Here is a 27532-nt window from a genome sequence, read left to right as displayed (position 1 = left end):
AATCATTTCTTAAATTTGCCATTGCGAACAACGTTTGTCTCTTTAATAATGTGTACTATTTTCTTGATAAACTGGAATTTAACAACAAACTGGTGTGTTGGAAAAGATGCATAGACGATGTTTTAATCATTTGGCAAGGTACTAATAGCTCATTTGAAGATTTTGTTACCTATATCAACACCAATAATTTTGGAATTACTTTGTCTAGCCACTCAAGCTCCACTATGATTACTTTTCTAGATCTATAAATTTTTATTGAAGAAAACACATTGCAAACCAGAACTTTTCGCAAACCTACATCTGTCAATGCCATATTGCATGTGAACAGCTGTCATCAAAGAGCTACCATACATAATATCCCTTGTGGTGAGTTCTACAGAGCAAGGAGAAACTGTTCAAAGGATACTGATTTTCATACAGAATGTACACAGCTTACCACCCGTTTCAGGCAACAAGGTTATCCAGCTTCCTTACTATCTAAGGCATCCCATAAATATTCATCTGTTAAACAGGTGGAATTGTTGGGTACCAAATCTAATTTGGACATCAAACAGAGACCTGTCTCTCTAATCACTCAGTACACAAGTGACTCCTCAACTGTGTTCAAAATTGCATCTAAACATTGGCATCTGTTAAAATTGGATCCAGACCTTACACCATATGTCTCTGACAGGCCAAACTTCATTTTTACTAAGGCTAATACTCTTCGTAATAGACTTGGTCCTTCCTTTCTTGATACTCCCGATGCTGAAAGACAAACAATATGGTTGCAACACACGAAGGGTTTTTTCAAATGTGGAAATTGTAATCAGTGCCAATATGCCCATCCTAGTTGCAGACTTTTGTAGATCAGAATGGGATTCAAACTGTAATTAGTGATCTCATCAATTGTAAAACCAAATTTGTGGTCTACGCAATCATATGTGTCTGTAAGAAACTATATATAGGAAGTACGATTAGGCAATTAAGAATCCGTATAAGAACATTTGTCAAGTCTCAACAAAACTGGTGTCAATTTACCATTAGCTTTGCACTGGCAAACAGAACACCAATTAGCCAATAAATCGGATATACGGTTTGTGGGTCTGGCCAGGGCATCTATCGGCAAACGTGGTGGCAACCTTTGCATGAAACTTCAGAGACTTGAATGTAAACTTATCTGCCATTTTAGATGCACTAAAGTTGGATTGAATTCGGACCATGAAATGCATGTCTTTCTGTGAGGATGTATCAGATGCCACTGTTTGGCATTGTTCTTTACATTTCATCTTTTACTTTGTTTGTCTTGCCAACTGATACTATACGCTTTGGTTTTCAGCATTTTTTTGTAATCTATGCATTTGTACTATGCTTGCCATGACAGTTTTGATTTAATATTTATGACTAGTCTGTCCATTTACTTTGAGGCTTTGACCCTATATCAGGATAGTTATTCTGGATCACATACATCTGATAATGTCACATTTCAATTTTGTCTCTGCTAAACATGTATACTTTTGTATTGCTCGGCATTAGCACCTAACACAGTCATATGTTACTAATGAGATCTCATATATAGATCTAATGATATGCTATCCATATCCTGACCCTATATAAGGAGAGTTATTCTGGATCATATACATCCGATAATGTCACATTTAAATTTTCTCTCTGCTAAACATGTATACATTTGTATTGCTTGGCATCAGTACTTAACACAAGTCATATGTTACTAATGAGAACTTATTTATAGATCTAATGATATGCCTTAGAAGCCCCTGCAATCCTTGATAAACGTTATCTTTAACAACTATTGCCTTGAGATTTTTCTCATACATTATAATGTGCTGTGGGAATTTGCACATCCACCATGCAGTTTATTTCACGTTTATGCAACTTCATTCAGACTGAATTCAATGAGTGTCCAATGCAAAAGGACACACGTTGCAGTTTGCTAGCCAAACTAGTCACGTAATATGCCCAAACCAGATTAATTATGCCAATACATTGAATACAATGAGTGTTATGCACTCCAGAGACTCTTAGTCCTTGTATTTATTCAACTATGAGAACAACATGTTTACAACAAATGTGTGTGGGCCGCACCAGATGACGCGCACTGACGTCAATTGCGGTGCGTGCGTGCATGACGTCACCCGCAGAACGTGCACGTGCATTTTCGCCATAATTTACACTGAGCTTGCCGGTCGGCTCAAGTGTTGATTTTTTAATGCTACTTGGACATGGGGATTTGACCCCTATACATTTAAGAGCTATTACCTTCAGGTACAGTTCACCCTTTGGTTATTTTGATTATTCATAGATTTATTTTATACTATGAGCAGCACTTATATTGTGACAAACCACTTTACTTTCTAGATATTCTAATTTACCTTAAAGATATATACCCATTGGAGGGTAAATCAATTTACTTCCATCATTTACATTGCATTGTGCATTTACTTATAACTTACCTTTAATACCATTTTCAACAGTAGTGTACACAAGGGATATTTCATCATTGTTTTTAGGCTACAAATTCTTGCTTCATACATTAATCTGCTCATCACGACATTTGAACCACTGTATGTTGCAAATTCCCACATGCGCATTATCATCAAGAGTGCAATACTTTTCTATCTTTTCTTTCTCTTTTTGATAACAACTATGCTCAATTAGCTCATACTAATTTTGATTTTCTTTCTGTTTCATTTTGGATCATTATTGTGTTTTTTCCATTGGCTTCAACCATGCATTGAATACTGGTATGTTATTCTTTTTTCATGTTTTTCATTATGATTGGGATGTTCTATTTATTAATTTTTGTTCATGATCTCTTACCTTAATACATAAAACGACCTGAAAGGTGAAAACACGTGTCGGCTGTTTAGTGACCAATAAATTGGGATTTGAAGCCAAATTTATACTTTGTCTTATGGACTTTCAATGAGAACTTTGGGATCTGCGCACTGAGCTTACCTTCCTTCTCCAATTTCATGTTTACTTGTACTGGTGTTTACTAGGGGGCACCAGTGGAAGGGTGCCATTGCAGCAGGCCATACTATCATTTTTTCATATTTGTGGTACCAACTAGCGCACTGTCTACTCACGACCACCAGTTTTTCCTTTTGATACTTAAAAATTGCATTGCAATTAAAGTTGTCAGGACAAAAGAATAGTACGTTTTTTGGAGTTTGAGAGTTGGCCTTGCCAAAAACAAAAACTTTATTTTAAGGAGATTATAAGATGTGCCGAAAGGGGGTGCCATATCCATGGTTCATTTGAAAGAAGGTGAAGCACATGCACAGTTTCATTGCTATAGACAACTGGTTTCGGGAGATGAATGAACTGTCACAAAACAGCTTAGTTCTCTTCGGCTCCCTATGCATCAGCATCCCACACAACCAAACAAAAAGTACTGTGCTATGAAATCCTGCATTTTAGACCGAACATCTTCCATAGCTTTAATAAAAAAGGATCAGGGCCACATTTGGAGTGGTTGGGGATTGCTATTAACAGATTTTCATTTAAGGGAGCAGCAAAAGAAAAGGTAACCTGTATTGTCTCAGTAAACTGCATATTCTTCCAACACTTCGAGAGAAAATCAGATTTTGATTGCATTGCTCCATACTTGATGGGGGTTTTCTCCCAAACATGAAACCTGAAACCTCGACTGAAAAAACTTCAAAAACCAATAAATGATTTACTAGTAGGCATGGGTAACACTTTCTAAACGCTGCTACCCAATAAGCCTTCCAATTTCCAAGCCACAAATGATTGTTACAAATACTAGCCTGAGGGCAATAATTCTATGAAAACGTCCAAAACCTAGTAGAGTAAAGGTGGCCCAGTTTATGGCCTGAAACTGTCCTATAAAAGAACACACGGGATACAGGTGAAGTATTAATTTCCCCTCTTCAAATGGGTTCTGTCAACACAAAAAGGGCAATCCTTAACAAGCTTCCACGACTACAGAATGCAGTCAGGTTTCATGGTATTAAAAAAAAAAAACCCTGACTAGGGGAGCTTCCATGCAAAATATTTATGAGCGAAAGAGGGCCCTGCTTTTAAAGAAACACTACATAAAGTGAGACTGAAACGTAGCAGAAGGCCAGCAAAGCCGAGAGCTCAGCCTGGCATCGTTTGGGGGAAGTGGAACCTAACTGGAGTATACATTTCTAATTGTGCTTTAGGAGCACAGCAAGTGCATTCTGACATATGCATACATCCAAACCTCATCCATTATATTTTGGGAGACACTAGTCCAGTTCTGGTTTTTACTTTTCATTCTGTCGCTTCTAGTCCTACAAGTTCTAGAATGCAAAGTTAATACCAGAAGTGAACCAGTGTTTCGCAATTGGAATGGCTAAAGTTGCTATGTATGCATATGCACAGTACTGGTGATGGCTCGAATATGTACACCGAAAGGCAGAACTATTATTTTTAGTTTGAGGTACACTTCACCTGGGAGGACTATTCAGATGGGTGGATTTTAAAGCACTTCTCAGAGGAGACTACACTTTGCAGTGTATTCCTATACAACTGCTAATAGCCTTACCTTCAACCTGTATGTAACCCTTAAAGGGAGAGATTTCCTGTGTATTAACTACTGGAAAGACTTGTATACCCAGCCTATCTCACAGTCCTTTACTAACTGCTTACATTGTACATTTGCTCTTTGCCGCTCTGTAAAGGTTTCTCGAAGAAGATGTGGACACTGTGCCACAAAAGTTACAACCTGATGGCCCCTAACTGTTAAGCAGGGTCACGACAGAAAGCGTCAGTTAAATACGCCTTAAATAACTGCACTGTTCTCAGAAATGTGGGTAATGCCTTGTAGTGCATTTTACACTCAGGTGGAGGCTATGCTTACAAGAACCCACAGAGCTGTTTACGTGACTCTTCAAATGCAGTACCTGGTGTGTAGGTTACACAGTTTTCTGTACCCCTTGTGCTTGTATTTAATTTGGGACACGAGTCAATCTCAACAGCACAATTTTTAATATCTATTGTACAGTTTAGCCGAGAGAATGTTTTCAAAAGGGCTGCCATATAATTCAGAAAATCTCAAAGACGAGATCATGCTCATCAATTAGAAGAGCCACACAATTTAGGAGTTGGTTCCTCTGTGTCTGGGTCCTAGAGTGAGATCATTGCCAAGTGATTAAGATCTTGGACAGACATTCTTAGAAAAATGATACTACCTTCAAGGCAGTTAGCTCTCTGGAGAGCTGCATTATGGAAGGACTTCAATGCTGATAATAGAGGTTCCCTAAGAAGTAAATGCAGGCAGACTGCCTTTTGAAGCTTATAGACATCTGAAACATACCTTCACTTAGGTCTCCTGCATGGCTAGGTCACACCAAATATCTGTGTTAAAAGCACTTCACAAAATGGTATAGAACGACAGGAAACTTCAAGTAGGGAAATTCAATAAAATACTGGTTAATCACTACTGAGAAGAATAGCCTTCCAATCAGCAGTGCTGTCCAAAGAAAAAAACCTTCATTTTATAATGCTACTTCGTGGGTTAAGATCTACAATTAATATTTAGGAAAATTGGTGATTTCTTGACAGGTTTTTTGTAATCCCCTATTTTGTCTCTACGATTTTGCTCATCACTCCAGGTGGGGTATCCTACATTCTGCTTGCTCATCCCTCCTCGAAGAGCTCATAAGCAGACATCTGCAAGTGAAATATCGCAAACTACATTAGTCGTGCAATCATAGTGAATACATCCAAAATATATGCAGCTATGTATTCTAAGAAAACATTCTAAAGGGGCAACATGTGTATCTTATTTGCTTCAAGTCTACCCCAGAAACAAATTAGAAATGGCAGCTTTGAATCTCATACGAGACCCACATAGAACAAGATTTATACCTGCTGACAGAAAGGGAGAGGTACAAGATCAGTCACCAGCCCGTGCAGTGTACCAATGACAGAAGCTCTTCTCAGCAAAGCTGGTTATGATAGTTCCCCATCACTTTAATCTGGAAAAATTGTGTTAGTCTGCTGCATGGGAGTGCTTCAATATACCTCCTGCAAACATCAAAGAACTGCTAGGCTTTAAAGCGAGCCATATCCTCCACACATCCGGGCTATTAACTGAAAGCAGGAAATGTGGACACTAAATGCCCAGCACAGCCTGGAAGTCACATATGGTCTGCCTTACTTTCCTGCTCAGCAGCAACTTATTGAATTTAAGAGAAAAAACTTTGCAAATGAGAAGTCACAAACAAAAAAAAGGGAATTACAGCAGATATTTGTAAAAACGGTAGCACTCCCTAAAACATTCCATTATCAAGCAGACATGTTACTGCAAACTTCTCAATCACAGCTCTGTGCAGACATAGATGACGGTTTCACTAACTCATGCACACAGACAAAACAGTTGTGATGAGAAGAATGGAAGGTATTCTTCTAAACAAATTTAAAGGCAGTTTATCATTTTATAATTTTAATTTCTATGAATCATCACACCTCAGCAGTGTGCGGCTCATTTGTACTTACCTGTGCATAGCACATCCAGCATTACAGCACTGTGATAAATAGAACTACAACCAGTAAACTCTTCCTATACCTCAAGACAAATGTGTAGAGAACAAACATTTTAAAGAGCAGTTCACTTGATGATCACCCTACAAAGTGCACACAGCGGACAAAGATGGTAAAACAAGATGGTGTTGAAGTAAAACAATAACCTTAACTAGCTAAAATGCTGCCTAATGTGTGATCACCAAAGTAGGGAGGACACACTTGGGTAAACACAAACAATTCAACTACACTGTGGATAGAACAGGACCTCCCAATCATGTGCTGCAGATTAAACTAGTGCGCACAGCCCCAGTAGGACAAACAATATATAATTGTTAAGGATTAATACAGAGAGAAATGCCATGTGCCATCAAGCCAAATTGTACAACAGGGTGACATATTCCAAAACAAGATAGGTGTATTGATTGTGACAAAGAAGTAGTCTGTGGATCATTAAAAACACAAAATGTATTCTCAACTTCAAGAGTGTGTCAATTAAAATATGAAAAGATCTGCAGAATAAGTGGCATCCAGTATATTGGAATAAAGGAGATGCATGAAGCATACGTTGCCTGAAGACAACATATAGAGGGAGTGCTGCAGTACTTTATTGACCTTGACCACTAACATTGTTAATGGTGGCAGCAAAACAACCAGCCTGATCTATCGTGACTGTTAATTAAAGTAGAATTAAACTCACTTCCAATATGCACATTTCTTTTACAAAATTCAAAGTTACACGTACTTGTGTATGTGCAACTTTGAATTTTGTAAAAGAAATGTGCCACAATACACAGATTAAAGATGCCTAGTGTAAAGGAGAAAGGGACCCAGGTATAAATGGTTTCCTAGGAACAACTAGTAGAAAGCTCCTTTAACATAATACAAAATGACTGATGCTGGATTATTTCCCAATGTAACATTCTGGGGGTTACTTCATCACACAAATAACATTCAGTGCACTTCCAAGACCCGAGAGGTAAAGGCCTTGAGCCAATAGATTTGCACCATATTACAGCAAATCAGGATGGCACCTCTCCAACAAATCAACACTTTGTTTTCTACTATTCTATAGTTTGAAGGCAGGAATCTTTAAGAATCATATCATGATTGCACAAAGAAAATCAAAGCAGAAATACGAAACGTATAGTGTACTCGTGGGATTTGCTCCCTCAAGTCAAAAAATGATAGGATGCCCACAAACTTAGGACTCTCAGGCACACACAATATCCGAAGTACCAGCCTCCATGTAATCAACGTAACCTGTATAAATCCCAGCCTGAAATGCCAAGAAGGGGAGGTTAGGGCGCTCAGCCAGGGGGTAACTTAACTATGGTTACTAAACTATATTAAAAGAACTTACAGGGCCAATGAAGCCAGCCAGTTGGGAGAGCATCAGACACATGACAGAAATACACAGCCTGGTGCGACAGAACATCCAGACCGCCCGGCGGAGAGAGGCTTCTTCTGCGCCATGTTCCTTCAGCTCTTCCTGCCACCATCGATCTAGTCTGAAGAAAACAAAGGAAAGATGGATGTTAACACCTAGGAATCAAAGTAAAGCATAATAAACCATTGACTATAAACCACCACATTTAACAGATCCTAATATAATGTAAAGTGACCTTGCCTAAACGTCTCCCATTGGGGGTGACTGTAGGAGCTAGATCCTAACAAAACGTGGAGAGCATGTTATTGGGAGGAGTGTCAATATGCAAAAACTGAAGTGTTGATGAGTGAACACTAAAGAACCGGTTTGTGTGTGCTGGGTTAACAGGGGAGCTGTGATAAGGGCACCTGGGAGATCTCCATTTAGAACGAAGCCCGAGGTATAGGTATCCTGCTTTGTTTGCTATATGCCAATGTGACAGGAGGCTGTTTTCCATGAAAATAACGCAGGGCAACGGATGCATTAGGCTCAAATAGCTTCTTTGACAATAGAGATAAAATATTTTAATCCCTGGCAGCAGGATTCCTGAATGATGACAAAAGAACAACAAACCATTGTAGTGCCTTTTTATGACAGGGTTGGATAGAGGGAATTATTTCGATTCAGAGGTCGCTGAGGTTGCGGAGTATAATATCCATGGCCTTCAAGCTTGAATGGAAAATGTTATCCGATGGACACCAAAGAGGGTTATCTCCAATGCCAGCTACAAAAATGTAGCTAGTTTTTGGTTTGTGACAAAGTCAGTACTCTGGCCTCGTCACAAGGGGATAAGAACCTCTCATCCTGTGGCGGGAAGCCCACCAGAAGGAAGTCAAAGCCAGTCCCTTCCAAGAGGGGGACGATGGCAGTTGAGGGGGCCCCCCATTCCTGTCCCTACCCAAGTGCCAGTTTATGCATTGGCAACACACACTTGCATCACCCCATGCCTTTGAACACCAATGCAAGCCATGTTTTCTCTTTCTTTTTTCCTCAGACCCAAAATGAACACTGCAGCAATACTGAGAGACCAGAGGAGAGAAAACAACCCATCAGCACCCCACATCATCTACATTTCAGCACTGGAATCGACAAACCAGGTGCCGCCTGAAATGCTGCTCACTGCTCCCCAGTCCTGGTGCGCACAGCATCAAAACTGCTGCAGCTGCCCTAGACCACGAGGGACTTACTACACGAGAGAGTACTAACCATGCCAATGCCCCCTAACATGAACCTGGACACGGTCACGCGGGCTGCAATTACTACTTCACAGCGGTATCACACAGGGAAAAGTGGTGGGGCTTAACCCACTATTTGAAACTTCTTCTGTTTGTGACATCTTCCAGGCGGGGAAGACAGGGACAGATTGGTCAGGGCCAGAAATCCAATGGGAGAAGGGGGGAAGGATAAGAGGAGGAATAGGATGCAGGAATTTCTTGGTTGTTCGGGGGAGGTTAAGAGGAGAAGTATGTGGCAGACTAAGACCATAAGGTGGATTGGGGTATGGAGGCGACTTGACAAAAAGGTAGGATGTTGGTTGGTGGGTAGAAGTGTTAGAGGGAGTGTAGAGAGTGAATGGAAAGGACCTGTGAGAATGAAAAGAGGGTGACTGACTAGCAGGTGGGGTGGAGTAGTAGTGAGAGGGAGGGAGTAGGAGTGTAAGGGAAGGAGTAGTAGTGTTTGGGTGGGAGTAGTAACATCAAACGATAGAGGTATGTAGTAGAATGAGTGAGACAACACAGGGGACAGAGGAGGAAAACATAGGAAGAAGGGAAGAAGGTGGGTGGAGTTGGACCTAGGGGGCTACAGAGAGGAGACTATAAGATGCAGCGTCAGGGAAAGGAACATCAGAGCGTAATAAAAAGGAGACCGAGTTGGGTAGAGAGTCTGGAGGGCACATTTCCTAATCTCTTTTGGTAATTAACAACATTGATAGTGTAGGACTAGTCTTAAAAGGAGTGTTTAAACAGAAAAGACGTATTGCCTTTAGGCAATCCCCACCAGCTAGCTCAGAGCTGAGATAGTAGCGGGTCACATTCACTATTGTCAGAGATGGCCTTAAAACTGTGCAGAGGTCTCCAGAAAGGTTTATGATTCTTATTGGAAGTTACAACACGGGTATCAATTGTTCTTCCTCTTAGTGGGTAGGTTGTTCAGCATAAAAACAGACAGGTGTGTCAGGGTCTAGCAGGGAAGGTATCCTGTTGGGAAGAATTCTCTGTAAGGCTAATTTCCCAAACCTAGTGAGTCCCCCAGCAGCTTTGCTGGATTTTTGGGGTTTATTTTTTTCTCTCCTGCTAAGAGTGAGACTCTTTTACTCCCACTCTTAGACATGATTTGAGGTGTTCCTTTATCTTTCCATGTGTTTTATGGGCTATGGGGTCTTTTACTCCATAGGGTCTCATGTGTTTTTGATGTGGGTTACACAGCACCCTCCGTGCAGTAACACAGGGGTGTCATAGTGACACCCCACCATAGACTCCATACCCTGGGACTGACTACTGTCTCCCAGGGCATGTAAAGTCACCATTGGCTTTACTAGTCCCAAATTATTAACAGAAACCAGTACAAACCATCATATGTGGACGTACTGGTCGAGGCAATTCGATTGCCCCGGGGTCTGTTAGTCGAGGGGGCACGTCTCCGTCCCCCCTGATCGAGTTTTGGCTGGTGGCAGTGGAAACTACTTTTTATATTCGACCGCGAATATTTTCCTGTGGGATTTTCCCATTGTTTGAGGCTACCAACTTTAATTATTTAATTCTCATAGCCTCGAACATACCGCCGGTTTATTTAATTAATATTAATTCTCCGGTTGGTATTTTTTGCCAAGACTCGATTCTAAAATGGCGTTTGTGTTCTCTTCTGTGACTCCAACCCAAGTCGAGCCCTTTGTTCCACTTTTTGGCGGGCTTCTCCACAGAAGCCTCCAAAAGTGGTGCCACTCTGTCTGGGTACCACAGGGGGTTGTGGGAGGGGGGTTTAGGCACCCTGGACTGAGTTACCTTACCTTGGTAACTCAAGTCGCACTCTTGTGTGATTGGCTGGCTGGCCGGCTCACCACTTAGCATGTTTGAGTGACAGCTAGGCTGAGTGAATGGGGGTTTTCTGCATAAAAGCAGGGCTTTGGGGACTGGAACTCTCAGAAGTCGCCACAGGACCTGAGAATCCGACGAGGGAGAAGCTGAGCCGACCTACCACGACGACACCACCGGTGGAGCCCTGCAGAACCGACTCACCACTTCCCGACGACAGAGAAGATCTCCCGGCTGGAGAGGCTTCTTCCCCCGACTGGTGGGCACAACCAGTTTACCTTTCTTTCTTCGCACCCCGGCCCGGTTTGTGGTCGAACTGCCCGTGCCAAGCACCCCGGCAGCTGGATAGCCACTCACCACTGAACCGCTAATCACCGGACCGCTCCTTGTACCAGAGAAACTCTGCGGCTGGTTTCTTCCCTGGCAGTGCAACGGACTCCTGTCTTCCTCCACGACAAGATCCTCTCTTCCCCCGGACGAAGCACCGACTTGCACCCGCTGCCAGGAACAACTGCCCCCGCTGGAGTATTCTCACCACTTTAAGGTACCGTGTCCGCCAGGCCTCTCTTTCTAAAGATTGCTACAAGGTAATAATAACCCCTTAACCTTCTGGACTGGGCTGGCCGCCTTGACCCTCTAACTGGTCCCTTTCTTTGGTCCAACTCCTTTTTGAACCTCTACAAGACTTTTGTGCACTGCAACTGTGTGACCTTGGACACATTTCGTTTGGATCCTCTGAAGGTGGATCCGGCCTCTTGAACTCGAACTTCACGGTTTTACTTTGCCTTCCTCTCTTGTTATGTTCTGATAAAAGTATTGGGATCTGTTTCAACTTGTTCTCTGCTTTTCTCTCCCTTTTTAAAACGAACTATTAGATTGCCATCTACGTTGAGCGCTCACCGCTGTCTGAAAATAAGTGGAGCTTTACTTAAGACTTGTCTAATATTCTTTTTAAGGGAGTGTATATCTTTTAGTGACTGTGTTTTTGAATTGCGTACTATTAGTGCCTGTGTGTTTTTCTAGATGTGGTTTTAAATAAATAATTATATCTCTTTTACACCAAGCCCTAGTCAGTGTTTACTTGTTCTACTGTGTTCTCTTGACCTATAGTGAATACTCTGTATACTGCCTAACTCTTCTTGAGGGAAGTCTGACTGCTCAGCCACAGCTACCAAGTGAATCTGTGTGGTACAGACTGCTACCAAGTGGGTTTACTGCCAAACACCTGTAGTCCTAAATCTTTTGCAGTGGTCCCAGAGGGAACTGCACAGGTTTCTGCCTAACAGCCGCCTTGCCAACCAGAATACCACGGTTTACCACTACTGCAAAGAGAAGGGTAGTACCTTTTAACCGAAGAACTCCGCGGCTGGTTTCTTCCCTGGCAGTGCAACGACCTTCATCTTTCCTCCACGGCGAGACCTCTTCTTCCTCTGGACGAAACACCGACTTGCACCTGCTGCCAGGAATAACTGCCCCCGCTGGAGCTTCCTTCACACTTAAGGTACTGTGTCCTGCCTGGCTTCCCTTGCGACAGATCGTTCGGGGTGACAGTAAAGCCTCGACTTTCTAACCTGGGCTAGCCTAGGACACCTAGCTAACTTTGCCTGACTTTAACTTCATCCTTTTTGTGCAAACTATCTAAAAGACTCTTTGGGCATAACCCCACTGTGTGAACCACGGCCCCTTCTGCTTGCTCTCTCCAAGTGTGGGCCTTGCAATTGACTTCCTGGCTCTCCAGTGGAACTCTGCCTATCCTGCCTTACTGTGGTTCTTTTTAAAAGTATTGAAACTTGTGTGCTTCCTTAACTCTGCCTTTTTCCCCTCCCTTTCTTTATAACTTATTAGAGTGTCATCTTATGTTAAGCGCTCACCTCTGTCTGAAAATAAGTGGTGTTTCTCACTAAGACTTGTCTAATAAGTGAATAGGGTTGTATATATATGATAGTGACTGTGTGCTGAATTTACTTACCTCGTTTTTTGCTAGTGTAAATCCCAAGTGTGTCTTTAAATAAATAATTATATACTTTTACACCAAAACTCTGGTCAGTGTTTGTTTGTGCTACTGTGCCTCTGTACCTATTGTGTATACTCTGCATACTACCTAACTCTTCTTGAGGGAAGTCTGACTGCTCAGCCACAGCTACCAAGTGAATCTGTGTGGTACAGACTGCTACCAAGTGGGTTTACTGCCAAACACCTGTAGTCTTAAATCGTTTGCAGTGGTCCCTAAGGGAACTGCACAGGTTTCTGCCTAACATATCCCAAGAAGGGGAGATTGGTACATAAGATAGGAGGGTGTGTTGCTTGCAGAAGATCAGTGGGTGTTTGCAAGGTGTGCGAATGAGCAATATTGGTGTACAATATTTTTTCCTTAAATTAATTTTAATAAGGAGGCTGGAATTATCCCATTCGCAGCATTGATTGGCCGGAAACCTTGTGAGGCGATTCTAAACTACCTTTCATCCTAGGCACTGATCAAGAAGGTTACAGCTGAACTAAGTGTGAGGGCGGACAACTAGGTAAAGGTTTTTTCACAAGTAGCCAATTTATTAATTTAAAAGGGTGTAATAAAGGCCTCGCTTTCCCTAATCTAACGTGGATTCCACTGCCTATGAAACGAAGACTAACGGAAAACACTCTAATACAAGGAATCTGATCCTCACGCTTACAATAAACACATAGAGGTAGGATATGGCAATTCAAGTTTAACAGAAATAATGGTTATGCTCAACATAAACATAAACCTGGCAACTGTATATCCTTGTAACCTGGTTCTGATCATCAAGTTCTTATTATTCCAAATGTCTCACTTGGCATTTAACAAAGGTTCAACCAAAGTATGTATCTCTCCACTTGTATTAAATAGTTCAACACAACATCGTCTTCTTCTTGACAAGTAAAGACTTTCATAATTCTTCTGTATCATCAACAATATTTTGTCAGGATGATTTCATCACAGTTCATCAAACACATTAGTGGCCTTGCCACTTCCTCTTTTCCACAACCATCAACCACAATATTGTACTTTAATTATTTTTTCCTGGTTCACTAACTTGCCAGGACCACCACTAATGATCCCTTTCCTGGTATACTCACCTGCCAGTAAAAGAAAACTCCTAACACTACTACAAGTACTCTGTGGTAAGACTTACTTCAACCTTTTTAGAAAGGTCTAACTTTCACTAACATTGAATTTCACAACTTCTTCTGGGAAGACACATTGGTGCGATTTGTTCCACTGTTTTATTTGCCTCATACAATGTAGGTTCTTCTGGTGGCTTAAAAATTCATTGATCCTATTCCGTTTAATAAAGCTATTGAGCCCCATAACATTCCACAAATCTATTTTACAGTTCCCCCTTCCCAGATTAGTGATTTAGCTGATCTGGACAGTCCGGTCTGCATATCATACTTCATGTGTGCGGTAATATAAGCTAACACACCCTTAACAAGCCCAACTACCTTCCCCCCAACATTTGCCCAGTGCAATACCTTGTGCTCAGGCATTCCTGCTTCTTACTCCTGCCTTTGTGGATATTCTCGCAAGGAGTGCAGCAGGTGGATACTCCAAAAACGCTATCCGTGGACCAATCCACATATGGGTGTAAGACTTCCCCCTACAGTGTGCTCCCGAGTGGGTCCCACTGTAACCTCCCATGTTTAACATAGCAATAATGCCTAAGTATGCCAATTAAAGGATTGCCTCACACTGTCATCTAGTGTCCTCAGCTGGTTGTATCTCGAATGCTCTCGCTTGTGTTCCTCAGTCAGCATTCTCCTCAGCGTTGGGCGGGTCTTTAGTTTCGGTCGGTGCATTTTCAGTGTCCATCCACTTATGCGCCCCTCATCCGCATTATCAAAGCTGACAGTTCGGCCTTTATGAATAATTTTCGGCTTTGGCGGGTATAGTAGCATGTACTTGAAGTTCTCTTCTCGTAGCCTTCTCTTGACTGACGTAAAGTTCATTCTTTGACGTTGCACCTGCAGAGTGTAATCTGAGGAAATGCCATAATGTTAGCAGTCGCCCTTTGTATCGTACCACCCTTCCGGAAATATTCCAGGATTTTTTCTCTGTCTTTGTAATTCAGAATACGGGTTATTATTGGTCGCGGTGGGGCGCCGGGTGGTGGTCTCCTAGTCAAGGACCTATGTGCCCTTTCAACCGTGAAACCGAGTGAGGTTGCCTGGGCCAATTTTTTGAAGCAGTATGTTTTGGCACTGAATGCCTCCAGAGCAGCCAGGGAAATAAGCTGCGCCCAGTCTCATTCCCGTACCTGGATTAGATTGTGCCAGGCGGCACCAGCTGGGGCTCCATGTTATTTCCTTCCTCAGCTTCTGCAGAGAGCACACGTGACTCCTTGTCTCCATGAAGCCTTCCTTTTGGGACACTTCATGTAGTTGGCAGATGTCCCAGCAGTCAGTACACTGTAATAGCCAATGTCCAAATGGTTATCTAGCAAGTTTGTTATGGATACGGGCAAGCCGCTACCCTTGATCACACAACGCATGCTCTTCTGTACATCAATATTGCTTCCTATCCGACGGACATCAATCATGTACACTGATCCCTGCTGACGGGCACAAGGCACTGATCCGGAGCAGATTATGTCTTATCATATCAGTTCTCCCGACTCATTGTCTCCATCTCCATTCCTCCAACAACTGATTTGCGAGCGCACATCGATATTACTTCCTTCCTCCACCAGGCTTGCCTGGAACTCTGCTCGCTACGGCATGTTTTATTTGCTTTATAATTGCCCAATTCGACCATCCATGATGCGGCTCTGCTGCCTGCTGCGTGGCTGTCCGTCTGTGTGTGACCGGGTGCCGCTCCGATGCTGCGGCATCCCCCGCACTGGAACTGCCTGTGTTTGGATGTTCCTTGTTAGGCCGGACCAAAGTGGAAACCGGCGAACAGCTTGAGCCACGAGTCTCCCGTTACCGTCACTTTCCAGTAGGCCTCTGTCCGTGAAGGCAGGACCACACTGGGGACGGTATGCTGTATAATAATCCTTGTTGATATATCCCGTGGTCTGCAGTCGCTACCTTCTGTGCTACTGGTGTGTGCGGCGCGGACCCTAGAGGGAGCTAGCTTTAGCTTTGCTCTTTCCCTAAGAAGCTGGTGCTTGTATCACTGCACCCAGAGCTTGCTACATTGTAGCGGCTGTGTCTGCTTATAAAGTTCTTCGCTGCTGTCAGACCGCAGAGGGAACCGGAAGTTTGTGTGAGCTCTGGCGTTCATCCCATCCACTTCACGATCTATGGCCATACTTACGCACCCTGCCAGCCTTCTCTGCTCGAGTCGGAGCACCGCTAGGGCCAGGCACAGCGCCCGCTGTGATTTGATTCCAGGGAACCAGGTCTGACTTCTCATGCTGCAATATTAGTCACTCACCAACGTGTTCCGCAACTGTTGCCATTTTAGTCTTTGTTCTTCCGGCGGGGTCTCAAACTTCACTGGCCCATTCACCACATCCATATGATCAAACAGCAATATAGTTGCACTCGATTATGCGTGCCACCTTCCGACATCTGATGCAATGTTACACATCGACTCGTGCAAGCTGGGTCCTCCGTTTCAGTGCAAGATCATAACGGATCACCGGGAGCTCATAGCGAAAACGTCAAAGCATGGCCGTCTAGCCATGCCCGACACAATGTAGGTTATGCTCCTCTCCTCCTTGATACTTCCTACCAGGAGGGCTTCTTTCCTGCCACTCTGGACTTCCCACTTTCACATCAAATAACTGCAGACAATGTCTCTTTGTTATAGTTGTTCCTCTTAGGCTTAGGCAATACTTGTAGATGTCTTGCTCAGCTATTAACTCTTCATCACTCTGGGAATAATGGTTACAATCTTTCTGCAATAAAGTTATCTTATTAGTTTGGCAATGCAGGTTATATGGTTTCTGAAATATTGCCCCCTCTTTACTTTGGCAATGGTTGTTATATGTTTCCTTCAGTATTCCCCCTTTTTACTTTGGCAATGCAGGTTCTTATCTTGCTTCAATATTGCCCCCTCCTTGTCTTGGCAATACTCCTGGTCTTGGAAACAATAATTGTAACCTTTCTTTTCTGGTACTCTTTCAAAGTTCTTATTACACTAGCATGACTTTCTTACTTTAGTTCGGTATTCAAAATATTTAATAGCAGACAGTGGGTGACTACAGAGCGTTCCGGGATTACCCAACAAAGGTAAACTCATCAGTTGCTTTATACGCATCTGCTCAATCTGCTGCCACTAACCGTACTGTTTCTACTGCTACTTCCTGCAAGACCGACTTCTTCGGTTGCTTTCCTGCGTCCTGCGCAGCTCAGGAAAGGAGCCTTTCTCAATTCTTGTGCCCCCTTGTGCTTGCCAGCCACCAGGACAAGCCTCTCATCAAAGGCAAAACCTGCCAAAATACCGCTTCCCACTGCACAACCTCTGCACTTTAGATTATTGATTTCAGAAACCCTTTCAGGACCGACATCCACTTCAAAGACAGCAGCAGCTCTGTTTTCCAGCTTCTGCTGCTGCAACTGCGGCTGACAACTCCTGCTACTGCTCCACCTTCTCGTTCTAATGGCCTGTACCTGAGGGGGCCTTAAATATTCAAAGGTCCCGCTCGGGTGTGGGTCATTAGAACCACTAGACTGCATACCAGTTTTGTGCCTCTGAGTCCCTCTTCTTTGTCCCAATACTTAAGGCATTTTGGTATTTGAATTCCCCAATGTTTTGGTTACTTTTTACCCAAAGGCCTCAATTTTACAATCAGCCATTAGAATTGTTCTGTTTCTAGTGAAGTTATTGGGCTCTCCCAATTCTCCTGACCCAAGTCCCCTCTCATGTGATCCTCCGGCAGAACACCACCCCCCAGGTTCAGGAAGTGTCTGCCTTTCTCTAGCCACATGAAAAGGGTCCTAGGCCAGGGTTCCTTGGGATAATAACCTCTGATTCACCACATAAGCTCATGTACCGAATAATCTTCAAGAAGAAAGAGACAACACCAGAGTAGTAAGTGAATCCAGAATTTACCAGAGAGATGCAGAAAACAGAGATAAGAAAAATGGAATTGATAAAAGTGTTAGTTGTGAATTGTTGTGTAGTATCAAAAAGCATTAGACGTACTAAATGTCAAGCAGAAAAGGCATTTGCTAGTGAAGTTTTCTATTAACTACTAAACTACAAATTGATTATACTTCTGTGTGAAGGGAGAAATCATTTTAATGAAAGTGAATAAGCTCGAGCAGTACATTTGGAGAGAGCACGGAATGCGGTCAAGAGTTGGCATGCGGTTGAATCGAGTACTTAACCTGATATGGGTGAATGCGAGTGCAAGCAGTTTTCTGCACGCGTGCGGTCTCAGGCACAAGACTTGAGGAAAGGACCTCATAATGTGTAAGCATGTGCTTCAAGTCTAGAGAAGGAGCAGTGGGTCGACACAGAATCAACGCATGGAGTCCGGCAGTGCAAAACTACAGCGCGGATGCGCAGAGAATATTCAGACTGGACACAGCGTCTAATTAGTAGTTGGACGCCTTTATGTGTAAATAAGTAAACGCTCATGGACTATAGAGATCCCTGTGAAGAGTTCATAAATACAATAAAGGCAAGGAAAAATTAATTTAAAGAAAAGCATAAGCAAGTAAAAATACAAGGTGAATTTTAAAAAGAAGAAAGTAAGGAGTGAGGAGAGAAGTCAAACCAAACACACTGGTGAAGCAGTTAAACGCTATTTCAAGGCTGAAAACAAACTACAACAGATAACAGACAAGAAGATATAGACTCAAAGTTTAGGAATTCAACAGTAAGGAAATCATAGCAGTCTGAAGAAAACTTCAAAATGTTTAGACAGAACAAGCACGTTGATTCAGGTGAGCCTTCCATCTAACAGGAAGGGTGGGCGCATGTGAATCTAAGCAGATACAATCATCAGAAATGCTATTACGGTGAGTAATGCATGTCTTCTGATGCTTTTGAATCTTCTTAGAATCACATGCTGTGCATAGACTAGCGAGCAGTACCCAGAGATGGTGGTGGGATGTGTGAAGGAACAGTAGCAAAGAGATGTTTTAGCACCAGACCTAGAGTATGTATCTAGGCAGTAGCGCTGTGTAAAGGTGTGTACAGAACTCCAGGTTGCTGCTTTGCAAATGGACTCAAGAGGAACATTTGCAATGAATGCTATGGTAGCCCCTGTAGAGTGTGCTCTAGGCGTGAAGGTCAGATGTCTCTTGGCAAGAGAGAAACAGTGTGATGCAGTTTACGGTCCACTTTGAGATAAAATGATTTAGAGACAGGGTCCCCTTCTCTACCAGCTGCCACTGAAACGAAGAACTGGTTTGTTTTTCTTGCTGGCTTTGTCTTTTCCAGATAATAGATAACTGCTCTCCTCACATCTAGTGTGTGGAGGCTTCCTTCTGCCATGTTAGTGGGGTCCTGGAAAAAGGTGGGTAATTCTATGGATTGGTTTACATGGAACTTTGAGATAAATTTAGGTGCAAAGCGTGGGTGAGTTTGCAGGACCACCTTATCTTTGTGAATCATGACAAATGGGTCTTGAACTGAAAGGGCCTGCAGTTCACTAACTCTCCTTATTGAGGTGATCACCACCAGGCAGGCAGTCTTGTAGGCGATTGCTTTAAGGCTAGCCTTGTGCATTGGTTCAAAGAGAGGCCCCATAAGTCTGGTAAGTACAACATTCAGATCCCAACCGGGAGCTGGGTTAGAAATAGGGGGATGAAGCCTTTTTACACCTTGCATAAATGCGTTAATTGCTGGAATCTTCCACCACAAAACCTTGTTCTGGGACGTGGTGTATGCCGAAAGCGCAGCTAAGTGGACCTTTAGAGAATTGAAAATCGGACCTGAATCCAACAGGTGGGTTAGGTACAGGACAATATATTTAGGTGTGCATTCAACAGGATTGATGCCCTTGCCATTACATCAGATAAGAGCTTCCATTTGCTGGAGTAGCAATACCTGGTGTTAGGTTTGTCCATACATCTTTGAGGAAGTTGGAGGTGCCCAAACTCTATGACCTCAGGAGCCAAGCTGCTAAGTTGAGAGTTTGAGGGCATGAATGCAGTGTCTCCCCTTGGTCTTGAGACAGCGTGTTGTAAGGGCATGGCAGCTTCCTGGGAGGAGAGACTGACATTGCCACGAGATGGGAGAACCATGGTTGACGGTTCCAAATCGGGGCCACCAGAATCATCCTGACTGGCTCTTGGTGCATCTTGTGCACTATTCTGTTGAGCAAGGGAATCGGGGGGGCGGGGGTGGGAGAGCGTAGACAAAGTTCCAGGACCATGTTATCCAGAGACTGTTCCCCCTTGGAACCGTTCTGAGGGTACCTGGAGGCGTAATCTGGGCATTGTGCGTTCTCCAGAGTTGCAAACAAGTCCTCTGGGAAGCCGCATTCTGCAAAGACGTTGAGTACAATGTCCTTGTGCAGTCACCACTCATGCTCTATGCGTAGAGGGAAGTCTCTGCTGAGTACGTCCAGCAGAAGACTGAGTTCCCCTCGAACACGTTGTGATAGGAGGAACATCTTGTGGGTTTGAGAGCCCATTTCCATATGTTCTGGGACAGTTTGGATAGCCCTAGAGAGTGAGTGCCCCATTGTTTAAGTAATACATGGGCGTAGTACTCTCAGTGAGGACTAGAACTGCGTTCCGCTGGAGGTGTGTTTGGAATGCCTTCAGGGCCTTAAACACTGCCAGCAGTTCCAACAAGTTTACCGCTGGGGACCACACGCCAAGCGCCATCTAATGAAGGAAGTGAGCCCCACATCCCGTCAGAGGTGCATCTGTGGTGAGAGTGGCTTCTACTGCGGGGCTGGTGAAGCTTTTCCCCTGCAGAAGGTATGCATCTTTCATATCCATTGTGGCCATGTAATCCCCTTGTAGCAGCAGTGGATTACTTCCTGCAGTGTTGTCATCCTGGACGTTTGAGGTTTGACATAGTTGTTCGCTGGGCGCAGGTCTAACACAGAGCGCATGGTGACATCCTTTTTGGGTACAAGGAAGTACACTGAATAAATACTCTTGTTTACCTGGTGAATGGGGATGACTTCTATGGTGCCCTTTTCCCCCTGGCAATCACTTGGTAACAATAGAGCTTGTTGCTCCTATAACCCTTTTTTGTTTGTGTCTAAAGGTTACGTACCTATACGAGGGTTGGTTAGAAGTGGGCATTTAATTTCCCTCAATCTCTTGTTGTGTTTTATGGCCCTTTTCCAGAAGAACTTGAACCTCTTCCAGGAGGATGTGCAGGTGTTCTGGTGACAGGCGTCTGCTCTTCGATGAGTGGTATCGAGGTGGTCGGCGAAACTCGATGCAGTAACCGTGGATGACGGTCTTTAAAACCCAGTGGTCTGATGGGATCCCCTCCCAGGCGTGGATGAATGATGACAAGCGACCTCCCACCGGGGTGGTGTGGGAGGGGACCAGAATCGACAAGTCACTTCGAGGTTGAGGCCGTGGAGCCTCTAGGAGTAGAGTTCCTGCCTCTACCCTTGCCTCGACGAGGACTTCTCTGCTGATACCGACTGTTACTCTAGGAGCCTTGGCCAGAAGACCAGGGGGTACTTCCAGAACCATATTGTCCATGGGGAGACAGGGAGAAAGATTGTCCACGAAAGGAATGGCAATTGTTCGAGCCTCCACGCTGGTGGAATGGCTTAGCCGTGATTTGGCTGAGTGACTTCAGCGTTTCGTGCTCCTTCATGGCAGTCTCCAAGGCATCATCGACAGCTTTACCACTCCCTTCCCCAAGTTCAGTTCAATGGGGTTCTTACAGATTTCCTTCAAGGTGGGTAGTATGCACAGTTCAAAGATTTCCCATAAATCCGTTAAGCTTCCCTCAGGTCTTTCAATGTCAGCTCAACATACATCATAGTTCTCTTCAATGATTCTTTCAGGCTTCCCTCACCCGGCTTCACGATTGTCAAATAAAAAGATATTCACAAAGTTCCTTCTTGGTTACTTTTGCAGGCTGCCCCTGCCTGTCTTCAAACACTTAAACATGGCTGAAACCCTTTCCAGCTAAATAGCTCCACTTCACAGAGCTCCAGGAGAACTCCCTTCCCAACCTTGGTACTTCTCTTTCACAAAGTTTATCTATCAGAGACCTTCGCGACCACATGGTATTATCACCCCATGCGTGAACACTCCGACAGCAGGGTCCTTATTATTATGGCCTTGCCAGAGACCTTCGCAACCGCACAGTATTCTCACCCCAATGCGTGACCACTCTGTCAATAGGGTTGATTTCTTAATATCCGTGCCTCGGCCACTCTGTTCCTTATTTCACAAAAGCATCAAATTCATTAGGACGGGCCCACAGCCACTGTGTTCCTCGTTTCACAAAATATATCCATTCACTTTCACATTAGGCTTTTGGGATCTCTGCACACTCTCTTTCCCTCGTGCCCTTCCCTTCAGTGGCTTTCAAGACATTTCGCTTTCATCATTTACTGTTGTTATCCTTCAAGAAGCGTTTAACAACGTGCCTTTTTATTTTCCATTTTATTTATTTGCATTTCTAAAGCGCACAAGCGGCCCTGGGACATCGTGGTGCTGTAACAGAATACTTCCCTTGAGGACAGGCCAAGACAGTGGTGAATATACGGTGGAGACAGGTACAATAGAATAGACAGTGGTAAAATGGTAAGTTATGCTGTTGCTTTGGTTACAGTTTGAAACAAGAGTTTGAAACAGCATATTTCTACATTTCGATCGATCGAGCAGAACTAGCCTTCTCACATGGCACTGCTCTGTTACTTTGTTTCTCATCGCTCTCCCTCGCCAGCAAAATACATTGAATTTTTCAGTTCAATATCTTTATTCTTCAACACGTAGCCTTGCGTGTAACACTGTAGCTTTCCACAATCGCACGTATGACAAACCGGGCTCTCCCTTTCATTGAACTCATTGGCTGTGATTGCTTTCGCCCATCCTTCTGTTTTCAGCTCATCGAGGTAAGGGTCTTGCCCACCTGCCCCCCAAACACTCCCGGGCAGCCTTGCGGCCCAGGGGAGGAAACAAGCAGTCTGCTGGTGCATGAAGAAAAGGGACTAGCCGGCCCCTCAGTTCCCTTCTCTGAACTCTCCAGGCTTCTTGGAAACACGGCTCCCTCGCCACGCTTTCTCCTGCCTCAACTCGCAGCCTGTCAGCATCTCGGCATCCAGTTCTCCCTGGCCTGGTTCTCTGCAGCTCTCTCTCAGCCGCTGCTCCATCTTGCCATCCAACTTGCCTTCCCTTTTGGCCCCTGCCTTCCTATCTGTGTCCTTCTGTGCTACACCTTTTATAGTTGAGTTTCAGGTGTGTGTGATTGTGACTCAGTGCCTGGCTTGATTAGTGGGGCAAGGCCCATACATGTTACTAGTGGTAATCTTCCTAGTCTCAGTCTTCCTCTTCCTCATCTCAGTAATTGGGCTGATAAGGAAAGGGGGAGGGGAGTTATGGAAGTTGTAGTACCCCATAAAGGTTGAAGGAATATGGGGTACATAACTGTCAGGAAATGGGGGCTGCCATGTCTCACCTTCCGTTGTCTCCTATCCACTCCCCGAGGATCCCCTACCCAGGTTATCCTCCTTCGCTTGTCCACCCCCTATGTTTCTTTTTATGAAACGGGGGCGTTTTACTTATATAATACGACTATTTTCTGTCTATACTAATGTTCAAACTAATTATGAGATTGAAGTTTTAATTCAGATTTTGTTTAATATTCTGTATGACTGTCTTGTAAAGGTTTTTTTTTAAACCATAAACAACAAAAAAAAAAAATAAATATGGAGTGCTGCAGAGCCGGGCTGTGGGGATGAGCTGTTGCCTCGCTGTTGCCTTGCTGTTGGCCCCCAGCTGGAAGAGGGTGTGGATTCCGGGAGGGCAGGGCTGACCCAGACCATTAATTGCTGCTTGAGCCTGAAGTGCAGTGGAGCGGAGCGCTGCAGAGCCAGGCTGTGGGGACTGCTGTTGCCTCACTGTTTGCTTGCTGTAATCTATGTTGTGGGATGCGACATGTGTGGGCTGAAGCACAGGAAGCTTGCGGGACAAGGGGGTGTAGCCGTGCGTAGTGACCAAGGGGCTGTGTGCTCACCATAATCCCACCACTCTCCTTGAGGAGCTACTCTCTGCTTATTGACTCATTGTCAGTGGGGCTTTCTGTTCATGTCCCTGCTGTTGCTGAACTGCCTGCTATTTTGCCACGCTCCCCGGGATATAAATGAACCCATAACCACCCGCAGAGTGAAGCCCCTGCATGGGTGTTAAGCAATCAAAGAGGCCGATTTTCTGCTGTAGCCCTCAGTTTCTTAAAGGGCGAAGATCTCTGACTGCTGATCCACTGGGATAAGGTGAGGAGGAGTGTGTTAAAGGGGACTATTCATGCTACTATTACTGCCTCTGGTTGCTGCCTTGTCTCGTTAACCCTCCTATTCCACTTTTTATATGTACCGTTATACCGACGGAGGCTGTCTATATGGAGCTTGCTGCTCCCTCACCACCACAAAGCAACCCCTGCACAATTAAGAGAAAACTTCTAATTCTAAAACAAAGGTAGCAGGACCCACCTATTCCAGCCCCCGACCAAGATGACACCGGGGGGCGTGGGGGCTTGTAGCATGATTACAGGCGACACCTACAAATTAATCAATGAAATCAATCAGTTCCTAGAGAGCGCCACAAATGAAGGGGAGCAATGCAAGTGATAATATTATAGAGGGCAATCCTGATATGTCCAGTGAAAGGAAAGATAACGCAGTGGCAACATTCAGTGTCGGGAAGGACTGAACTCACTCGGCAGCCAGCCCTGGGAAAAGCAGTGTGCTTTTATTGGATTCAATTAGCAAGGGGGTGCTGGATCGGGGTAATGACCCCCTCCAGGAGTTTTTGATCAAACAACTATCACACCTTTTGCTGTAACTGACCCCTTTCCCGTACTTATGTCAGCAACCCCAAAGGATTACTTAGAGGACCCCTCTACCCCCCTGATGAACTGCACAAAGGAACCTGGTACCGTGGTACCCATAACATTAATAAACACAAACTCTGAGGGAACTAAGGTTGCTGCTTCCTCTTTAAATACTCAGTTTTCTGGAAAGAGGATTACAGGGAAGGAGTCTCCTCGGAACAGCTTGTTAACATCAACATCACCAAACAACGCTGTTTACCACCCAGCTGATACATGGGGCCGCCAGCTGGGAAAGGGTTTTCACGTGTGTTAATCCTCCCAATGTAGGGTTCTCACTTGGTAAACTACCTATCCCTACTTCCATTTTATTTCATGCCATGCCGCGGTGGCGGCTCCAAACCAGTGGCAGTCGCAGGTGTCCCATTCTACATGGCAGCGCCCGTGCTGCCTCGTCCCAGATGGGGACACATTGCCATGCAGCGGAGCGTCACATCCGGTCACCTCTTGCTGCCGGACACATAACCAGCTTCTGCTGCTTCCTCGCCCCCCATTGTTTGTTCTCCCACATTCCTTCCCCTACTTTATCCTACATGCTGCACATCTGTCCCGCCTGCAGCTTCTCTTTGCTGCAGGAAGCCTTCATCCTTTCTGCCTGCTGTATTTCTCTCCCTGCTGGGAGCCTGCTACAGTCCTGCCTGCTGCCTCTCTCTCTCACTGCTGTGAGCTAAGCTGTTCAGTCCTGCCTGTTTCCCTTCTCGGGTCTCCTCTGTCTCCTTGTGCTATGGACACCCTGTGACTGTCGATTCCTGCACCTCTATTATTTACCATCAGTGGACATCACCATTCATCTGCGGCATCCAGGGGTTTTGCCTACTGGCTTTTTCCCCAGGGACTTGCTGTCCCCCAGGTCACCTTGATTACTGAATCTTCAGCACCAAGGTGGCTTCCAGGACGGGGCTGCCCTTACCTTTGTGACGCCTCCTTCAAGCACAAGGTAAGAGGTTATAAAGGTGTGCCCATGAATTAACTATAAAATATTCAAATTCAAATAATTGTTAACATTTCAGAATGATAAACATGCAATAAAGGGGTCTGGCAGGTTCATGAAATGTAGTTCACTGTCCACATGGACTTTTAGCGAGTGAGGCTCCCTTGTCAATAACCACTACAAAACTCAAATGCAGTGTTTCCCTACGCCACCCAATGGAAGTTTGTGGCTCAATGTTGTTTAATGAAAGTAAATAAGAAGGCTGAATGCAGATATCAAGTGGACCTCTAAGAAGAAGTCAAGTTACAAAATGTCCCTCCCTACACTCCAGAATGGGAGCTTGCGTAGGCGATAAGAGATGTCAGCCAAAGGGAAGGTCACGGTTTGGCTCTGCATGGGCTTCCTCAGCATGGGAGCCTTGCAGCCATTAAAGAATGGAAGAAATACAGGTGTGTACACAAACCTCTCCCTCATGATCTCAAATTGAAGAAGTTGTCTCAGAACACCTATGGTTGAAAGCCTCACTAACAGCAGCAGGAAAGGCTGCAGTTGGCCTGACACATTGGCAGGGATAAGCACTGGAGCTCTGCAGCTTCGGAGGAGCAGGACCACCACTTTCAGCAGCAGAATGACCTCACAGGATTTAATAAAGAAAAGTGGCTGGAGCAAGAACGTTGAGGAGCCAGTGGAGTGACAGCAGGGACAGCCCCAGTCGTCAGTTGCCAAACAAAAACCCTGATACCCATAAGATCCGACCAAAAACCCCAGCTTAGTTCAGAGGGAGACCCTGAAGATGTGCAGTTGTGAATCTAGCCATGGGTGACCTGTTGCGGTTTGTCAGAGTTGAAGCAGCCTAGGCAGTCACAACTCCGCCTCATTCTGAGTTTGAGTCTTGTAGAAGGCATTACCACAAGACAAAGCCATGAGCCCAGTATCATTTGCACCAAAGGACTGTCATAACCAACCTTAACAGGCTGTCACTGCCTACAAATCCTGGACATAACCAATGAAAGCCAGGGACTGAGTTGCAGAATGTACAGAATTCTCATTGACTACCAGACCCAAGTAAAAGTAGAGTTCCAAGGGCTCATTGACCACTTAGCCTCCAAAAGGATAAATAAACTGACAAGCTAATCACTTAGCAGTATACATATTGCTTTAACAGTTGTACTTGAGATTCCACTTCCGTGATCAGCATCGCAACTGGCCAAGAGTCCATGGTAAAGCCAAACATTAAAACTGAACTGGAAAAGTTTGACCGCAGGATAATGCATTTTTTTCTTCAAAAAGTCCTGTGACTCTTTGGAAGGTAGAACTCCTCCACTGCTCTGATCTTGCAGTGTTTCAGTTCTTTCTCCAGTCACTACCTCCGGGTCACTGACTGGGACGACAGCAGGTGGAAAAGCGTGGCAAATAGCTAATCGCGCACTTCTGGCAAGAGTTATGTGTTGCGGAAACAAACACCCACGCCCCAAGTGGGTTTTGAAATCATTCCCCTGTAGGTGTCTGGGGAGTGGAGAGCAAGTTCTCATTGCTTCAGCTTGCTGTAGAGAGCAGAAGGGTGGGTGGAAAACCCCTTTTGGTGGTCTGGATCGTATTGGTTGTTTTTTGCATGTAAAAGAAGCCATCTTGCTGTATTTTTCAGCCCTCTTGAAAGCCACAAAAACGTC

General features: G+C 44.4%; 1 protein-coding gene across 4 annotated transcripts in view; it reads right to left on the bottom strand.

The window, feature by feature from the left end:
• The window catches only part of ABCC5 (ATP binding cassette subfamily C member 5), a 2124586-nt gene that overhangs the window by 1654348 nt on the left and 442706 nt on the right, over positions 1 to 27532 (bottom strand). For all 4 annotated transcript variants that reach the window (XM_069618835.1, XM_069618837.1, XM_069618838.1 and 1 more), the window contains exon 5: positions 7880 to 8027. In XM_069618835.1, coding sequence (XP_069474936.1) covers positions 7880 to 8027 — 148 coding nt within the window. The remainder of the gene's footprint in view (positions 1 to 7879; positions 8028 to 27532) is intronic.

This window comes from Ambystoma mexicanum, chromosome 10, assembly GCF_040938575.1.
Source record: "Ambystoma mexicanum isolate Mex_15411 chromosome 10, UKY_AmexF1_1, whole genome shotgun sequence".
Classification (NCBI taxonomy): Eukaryota; Metazoa; Chordata; class Amphibia; order Caudata; family Ambystomatidae; genus Ambystoma; species Ambystoma mexicanum.
Note: the sequence above shows the minus strand (reverse complement) of the source record. Positions and strands in the feature narration are given on the sequence as shown.